The sequence below is a fragment of the Rhizomucor pusillus genome (assembly GCF_041956525.1).
Source record: "Rhizomucor pusillus strain CBS 183.67 unplaced genomic scaffold VTP01scaffold_7, whole genome shotgun sequence".
Taxonomy (NCBI): Eukaryota; Fungi; Mucoromycota; class Mucoromycetes; order Mucorales; family Lichtheimiaceae; genus Rhizomucor; species Rhizomucor pusillus.
The window spans coordinates 212,366-220,154 of record NW_027192149.1 but is presented as its reverse complement, the minus strand read 5'-3'; the positions used below and the strand labels follow the sequence as shown (position 1 = coordinate 220,154).

The 7,789-nt window shown below is 43.6% G+C and overlaps 3 protein-coding genes across 3 annotated transcripts; 2 read left to right on the top strand and 1 right to left on the bottom strand.

Moving 5' to 3' along the window:
* Positions 1–2,943: 2,943 nt before the first annotated feature.
* On the top strand, positions 2,944–3,358 carry VTP01DRAFT_9566 (uncharacterized protein; the record flags this gene model as incomplete). Its single annotated transcript, XM_069388806.1, has 3 exons — positions 2,944–2,964; positions 3,021–3,146; positions 3,221–3,358. 3 exons carry the CDS (start codon positions 2,944–2,946, stop codon positions 3,356–3,358), a joined length of 285 nt encoding a protein of 94 aa, XP_069239986.1.
* Positions 3,359–3,625: 267 nt separating this feature from the next.
* VTP01DRAFT_9565 (uncharacterized protein) lies at positions 3,626–5,477 on the bottom strand (the record flags this gene model as incomplete). Its single annotated transcript, XM_069388805.1, has 4 exons — positions 3,626–3,749; positions 3,837–3,984; positions 4,160–4,652; positions 4,731–5,477. The coding sequence occupies 4 exons, from the start codon at positions 5,475–5,477 to the stop codon at positions 3,626–3,628; spliced, it is 1,512 nt and encodes a 503-aa protein (XP_069239985.1).
* A 596-nt stretch (positions 5,478–6,073) lies between these two features.
* On the top strand, positions 6,074–7,678 carry VTP01DRAFT_9564 (uncharacterized protein; the record flags this gene model as incomplete). Its single annotated transcript, XM_069388804.1, has 10 exons — positions 6,074–6,225; positions 6,296–6,396; positions 6,471–6,541; positions 6,611–6,648; positions 6,706–6,779; positions 6,837–6,926; positions 6,992–7,018; positions 7,071–7,169; positions 7,229–7,260; positions 7,352–7,678. The coding sequence occupies 10 exons, from the start codon at positions 6,074–6,076 to the stop codon at positions 7,676–7,678; spliced, it is 1,011 nt and encodes a 336-aa protein (XP_069239984.1).
* Positions 7,679–7,789: the final 111 nt, after the last annotated feature.

Genomic DNA, 7,789 nt, shown 5'->3' with positions numbered 1-7,789 from the left:
AAATTCCGATTTGTCAGCGAAGACGAATTTACATTTCGCATAACATGAATTTTGTTCTCGCCATCAGGTGCATTTACTTTCCGACAAGAGCGAATTTACTTCCTGGAAAGAGTGTATATCAAAACTGAAAAGGTGCTTCTTATTTCTTACGATCAAGGCAATTATCAACCTATTTTTTTCCATAAACACTGTATACATGGCTACCCAGACTGCCGGTCCTGCAACCATGACTAGCTGTGGTAATTGGCTCTTCTGGCTGCGCTTTATTCTCACTGTAATAAAAGAAGTCAAATGGGACAAGACTGACGAAACCGCATGTTCAACACTGTAAACTCCAAAACGACAAATGACGCATGTGCGTTTGCGGTCTCGCGTTTGCATCAATCATACTGTATACGGAAGCCATCGTCTCATCTTCTTGGCATTTAGGATGTCAATATCGTTCGTCTGTCGGCAATGCTGCCAAAACGCCTCTGTGATTCAAAGTAGAGTGCGCAAGCTCTTATGCTTGAGAAACTGTGTATCTGATCCAGAGACCTGGAGAACGTAAGATGTCCGATCCCACATCAAATAGAAAGTGATATTGGAGCCTGCATCAAACTTAAGTGGCAGACCAGCAAATGCATCTTTGTGAAATATTATTGTAAATCTGAAACGCAATGGTTGCACTCAGACCATTCTTCTCAATTCAGTTCTTGCACAGTACCCCCTACCAAAGAAGTTCGTAACATAAGCCGTCGGTACTCTTTGCAAACCGGCCAAGTTTTGCCTCTGCCCAGGCTGAGACTGCAAAAAAATGATAACTGAGTTTGGTTATCACGACATATGCTCCCATTGTCTTGGACTCTCAAGTAATCTTGTTCGGCCAACAAAGAAGGACATTTCGGGCTGGATCAGAAAGGATGATCGAAAGAATTGGGTCAAAATACATAGACTGCAACGAATCTGCAGTAGAAAGGACATCCATCGACCTTGTAGGATTAGCATTATTTTCAGCGTTTACCATGCGTCGACGAAACTGATGGCAGGCATCCGCTGCAACAAAAAAAGATTTGTTCACCAGATTATCATCTCTGAATATGGGAGCTGAGGCTCTTTCTCGGAGTATGGAAAAATGGTGCATGACACCAACAAAGCCTTGAATGGATTTTGTGATATTGGAGCCGCAAATATTCACAAAAACTTGATCGAAACAACATTCTCGACATTAACGCTTCACTCCACTGGCATCCTCTTTTGTCAGTTGTTCCTTCAATCAATTGGTGAATAAGGATCTACCATACTTGAGAACTAACGTTGAATTGCCAGCAGTGCTGTGCTCAGTTCGTGCGGATTGCTGAGCACCTTTCAAATTTTTGATCGCCTCCATTTTATTCTCGGCAGATTAAACAACTTTTACTAAACTTCGGATTTTCAAGAAGACTACTCGTGAGTTCGCTTGATATATCAAGCATCTCGTAGCCATTGTAGCTTAGCATACATGCTTTGTGGATCCGGCCAATTATGCTTCATCGTCTGCGCTGAGTCTCAAGTAAGCTGCATACACAAGATGAACAATGGATGCCGCTGATTGTTATTAAAGAATTACATACTTTACTGGTTCTATCTATTCAAGTTTTCTTGTTAGGAATCTAGTGAGCTTGAGCTTGTATTTAACACTATATCCTTTTAAATAAATATGGAGCAAAGTCTCCTGTGTAAAGCAATTTAACTCAGAAACGGGGTATCTTCAATGCCAAGATACGTGCAAAGCAACACATACCCCTCTAGCATCTTTCTCCCGAAACTATTCCATTAGTCGCTAGGAGAAAATAGGGAACGATTGTACATCATTACGTAGATATACAAACGAACAGTGGTACCCATTTTTTCGGGGCAGTAATCGACGCTCAAGCGAAGTTTCGTATGTCACTCCACTTTAATGATAATAACATGTTGTACTTATACAGTATCGATTAATATATTCAAAGCACAGAAAGCGAGCATGCTAAAGCTACGAGCGACTCTCCTTGGTGTTAATCTGGGATGCAGAGTGTATATGTATGTAGCTTCATGCAGATTTGAGAATTTCTATGAAAAAATACACCAAAACGCAGATCACATACTATTGACTTTCAGGGTCAGTAAAGATCAAGCACACGGTACATTTTTGTATTTGTGTTGCTGGTGCATCTGTAAATGGTTTGGATACCGTGTTGGTTTGTTTAGCACGAGTACAAAAAACAAAGCACATGTTATTGTATGTAACGGTGGTCAGATGATCGTATTATTCAAACACTTCGAGATTACACGCATGTGCGCGTGTATTCTTTCAAAGGGAACATTTGAATGCATCGTACAAGGCAGCATCTTCGACATTAAGTGGCTGAAGGGAGATGTGTACAGAATAGACAACTTTGCAAAGCAACACAGCAGGAAACCAAAGAAAGATCTGTACTTGGGCATCGAGGTGGCAAAATGCAGCAAGTGGTTACTCTTGTGGTACCTTAGCTGCAAGGTTTTTGTTATTTTAAAACAGAGAAACATGGATAGATAGCGTAGCAGCAATTGATTTCTGGACTTGGCAGCGCATCGCTTTTGCTTTGCTTCTTGATGGTGGCGTGCCCCGCCGCTTTATCTATAATTAGCAATGCGGAGCCAAAAGGAGCAAAGTACTACTTCCCTGGGTGTTGTTTTCATGAGGGCGCAGGTCATCAACAAAAAAAGAAAACAAGGCCCAAAATAAGGTACCCGCGTTTGTTTCGTAAAGGTATATAAGTCCACGCGGATCGCCATCTTTCCCCCCAAAACACTTTAGGCGCTCACCCACATCATTAGCTGCAAAATCTGTTCTTTTGTTTCTCTTCCTTTCCACGCTAACATCTCTCGGGCTACTTGCTTCCAATCTATCTACCCATCTGACTCGAAAAAGGAACAATAAAAACGTACAATATGGGTTGCTGCATGTCATCTTCTGTTGATAAGGTAAAAATGGATCATTTAACAGCGAGATTGACCGAGATATTTAACGAAAACGACAGCCTAGAGTTTTTGAAGTCGTTCTTGATCACAACGGCGTCGCCCGGCGCGTACCCGAAGGTCAGGGAACTCATCTCATCCATGTTTCGCAAGACAAGGAAACACGCATGGAACAAAAATTTGACGAGGTAACGTAGAGAGTATTGCGTATATGCTTCTACGCTATGCTTTGAAACTAACATGTATCAATTTTTGAATACAGCCCATCTTGCCTTCCAAGCTGCGATCACCGGAATCGGCATTATACAAACCGCCTCCGAAACCAAAGTCCGGCTGGAACATGTTCTCGACGCGACAAACAAGCGCCGTTGCGCCAAGTACCGAAAAACCATCTGCCTAAGAACAAGGACGTATCACTCGCTTTCTTGCTTTCCACAAACCCCATCCTGAAGGAGGGAATGTATAAAGAAAGCACATGCGGTGCTGTTAAACTTTCCTCTTTGTTGAAGTAAATTTCGTGCTCCCGTTGCTGTACATAGTTATTATCCTCGTTTCCTCCTCTTCTTTATACTTGTTGTATAGTATAAATATATAAATGACTGAACGAAAGAAAAAAAGCAAACTGCTGGCATGTACATGGATGTGTAGTTTAACAGAGGCAAGAATTTTAATCTTCTAGTTTGCTGGCAGAATGCAAGGGTATCATTTGGTATTGAGGATTGTCAGCTTGTTGCGACTTTGAAAATTTGTAATAGTTGTAAGCAAGGATACCGACGATGGATACAAACAACCTAGCAAAGTCGTCATGTGATGAGCTGCTCTGCTTTCGTGATATCACCGGTCCAAACTCAAATGTATTGTTGTTTTTCCGCACTTACCCCAACAAGTTCTTGGGTGTCAAGACATCACCGTATATAAGTACGGACAGCGTAATAATTACAATTTCTTTGCTGACACCTGCTACGCTCAGTGTGATTGTGTTTGTGCTTTTGATCAGGTACAATTCTGCCAAGGTCATGGCAAACGCTACATTGCATTGTAAAGATTAGATTTTTTGTCTTCCAGGCCATTATCTCGAGGTTTTTCCCTTTTTCTTGACTTTCCACGACGCACATACACACTATCCAACTTGTCCAACCTTCTCCGACCCCATTCCCCGCCTGCTCGCATATCGCTTTGGGCATTGCCCGCACCAACTTGCCTAAGAAGCCTCCTATGGACATGAGACCAAAGGATTCAAGTACATGGAATATATTGTCAAAATGTTTTGATTGCCGGAATTGGTCAATTGGATCCTCGAATATGAGACTCAAGAGAAACATGGTGACAAACATAATCGGACTGAGATGGTATAACGTGGCGATCGGATTATCCATCCCTAGCCGATCTTGCTGGAGCAGCAGCTGTGTGAGATTCCATCGCAGGCCGGATATCACGGCAGCGATGAGCACCAGCAAGAATCCCAGCATATCGAACTTTGTCTCGCCTTCGACGGTCAAGATCACACCCGTTACCATCAACCCAATGATAATGACAAGCCGGACCCGCGGCTTTTCGAATCCAAATATGAATGAGAACAGTAGCACCCAAATAGGCGTGCTGGACTTGACCATAGTATAGAACGACAGGGTGACAAACATGAGTGATGCATTTGCACAGCAAATCTCGAGCGCCGCTGCCACTCCGCAAGGAATCTAGTAGGGTGAGAAAGGAGGAATAATCCATCATGTGAGCTCACATTGCTTGTTTTCCTTGGCTCCTCGGAAACCAACCACTTTATAAAAGTAATCTAATCTGCTGATCGACGTTGTTCTCGTTGGACTCCACCGGTTGCCACCAAAAGCCATCATGGCAGAGGTGATGACAGCATGGAGTCCGGCGTGGATTGCGCTGAGCAGTAAAGGAAAATTAAAGTTGAATCGGTCCTTTCCCATCAAGTTCTTGTTGTAAAGGGAAAGCGATGTCGAAAAGAAGTACCACATGGCAATGTAAGATAGGTTCTCAAAAATGTTCTTGTGGTGCTTAAGAATATGGGCCTGAGCCAGGTCCGACTTTGGGTGAGCGATTTGTATCGACAACTTTTCAGGCAGAGGCGGCGGAATGGACAGGTTGAAAGGCGATCGTACAGGTGATCCAAAGTCGACACCCGCAAATTTGTTTGGGATTTGAAGTGGTGGGAGCGATCCTCGCCGGGCCTGCGAGAGACTCGTCTTGGTCGTGGTCATTGTCGTCTTGCCAGCAGCGTTTGGTTGTACATGTATTGATTGCGTACGGCCATGAAACCTCCTGGGCGGCCGAGCATTAGCTGTGTTCTTGTCGTCTTTGGTTCTCTTCAACGACGATGAGCGTTGAGGAGTAGATGCAGGAGGCGGTGTAGCTGAGGTGAACGTGGCATTGGAGGTGACATTCAGGGTGAACTCTCCGCTGTGTCGCTTCTTGTCATCGACTGCAGGTGATCCGCTACTGGTGCCAATGACTTCAGCAGTACTTGAATCTGCCAACGGTGTCGGGTCAACCATGGGGCGAACTAGAGCGAAAGAAGCGCACATCAGATATGCAGAGCATCGACTCGGAGACCCAAATTCGCTCAGAAAGATCGACAACATCGTCGGCTTCCTACAGGGGCAACAGTCAAGCGGAACTCACATTCCGTCTGAATCGGTGGGCAAGAGCAACAAAGACAAGAAGAGCTATAAACGTGAGTCTATATGCATCCTGATTGTCACATTTGCACTTGGAAGAACAGGTTATCCGGAGAAGAATAGTCATTCAAAGTATACTCTTTCGCTTAAGGCTGATCTAATGCATAGCAAAGATGATACATCCAGGGCAGCCATGTAACATGCTCAAGTAAGGTTTCTACGATCCATAGATAAAGTGTAATGAGAATCCAAAGGCTGGGAAGGAGAGGTTCACCGTAATTCCAGTGGGGACATGCTGGCAAGATCTCATTGCTGGCGGACTTCACAATCTCAGCAGCAATCATTCATTGACTGACAGTTCGAGCGTTAACTGTGTGCGTGTGTGTGCGAAAAGGTTAGGTCTTTGCCATCGATTAGATTGATCAACCTGACGAGCGTAATACTTCTAGAAGACAAGACATTATACATAGCTAATGTCGTTTCGATCGTGGGCGCAGAAAGCTGCTCGCTTCGATGCATTTCCCAAGGTGGAAGCCAGCAATCAGGCACGTAGCGAAAAGGGCGGTCTTATCACTGTGATACTGGGTTGCTTCTTGGCTCTACTTGTCCTCAGTGAACTAAGCGAGTAAGTTTATATATAATGAAGTATGAAATATATTAGAACAAGGATTGAGCAATGGTTGTTTTTCTTCCAGTTACCGCAAAATACATACATCTTACAAGTTCCTGGTAGACCCGCATGTCGGAAACAGCGTAGAGATCAACGTCGACCTCACAGTCGCCATGCCGTGTCCAGGTAAACCAGGAGAGAGAATGTAAAGCGCTGCAGTAAATGAAATATATCTTGCTTACTGGATCATTGTTTATCAGTTCTTTTGGTGCATGTTTACGATGCTGCTGGCCAGCGGACGCATTTGAATCAAGGCCTCCAGCTCTTCCCGGTAACCGACGTTTTTTATATTGATTAGCAGCACGCAGAAGACATAGAAATTGAGTGATTGCACCCATAGGTCGAGTTTTCTACCAATCGTGTCGCTCGACAAGACAGGTGAGCTGGAAAAGCAATAACTGAAATTTGCAATGGCTCACACTTATTTGCGTGCAGACACAAGGATGATCGATATATGCAGCTAGCGGTGAATGTTATGAAAAATGAACCGTATGATGAAAAGATTGCCGGTACATGTCTACGCAACGATCGATTTGGAATATAATCAACTCACACAGACTATGCAGCCGAGCTGGGTGCATGCAGGATTTTTGGAACCATTAACGCTAACAAAGTTGCTGCCAATCTTCACATCACTTCGCTTGGCCATGGATATCGTAAGTTTGTCTTGAAAATGTGGTCCTGGTTGACAAGTAATGATCTGACATGACAGAGTAATTAGACAGCCACGTACACACCGATCATTCATGTATGTTGACGACTATAAACTTTATTTCAATCTGGATACTAATATGCAACAGTACTTAACTTTACTCATCGCATTGATGAGTTCAGTTTCGGTCAGCGATACCCGGATCTCGTGAATCCTTTAGACAATAGTCTGGAAATAGCAGATGCACGTAAGTATCCTTTGCTTTTGATAGATTACACTTGCATACATGAAGCTAAACATGCACAGATTTCGCGGTGTACCAATACTTTATATCCGTTGTAAGTAACCGTGACCAGCGAGGATAGATATCTCGGTCCATGAACCGTCTCGCGGAAGAAAGCAATAGTTTATGATATTATATATGCTTAGGTACCGACAATGTACATTGGCAAGCAGAATGTTTTCACAAATCAGTATGCTGTCACGGACTCTCACAAGACAATCAAAAACGATCATGCTGGAAATACGATTGTACCCGGAATCTTCTTCAAATACGACATTGAGCCGATCTCTGTTGAGATCACGGAAACCCGATCATCATCGTTCCTGCATTTCATCGTACGCTTGTGCGGCATTATTGGTGGATCTGTCGTCTCGGTTGGATTCGTCTACCGAGCCATCAAGTTCTTGATCACAGGCGGCAAAGAAGATCCAAATTTGTATCCGCCCACCCACAATTTGATGCGCAGAATCTAAGCGAATAAACAAAGAAACAAAATAAGCAATGACTTTTGCCAGATGTCAATAATGGATAATGATGAATGTGTAAATACTGATCAGGGGAGAGGAGGTAGCGAACGAGTTACA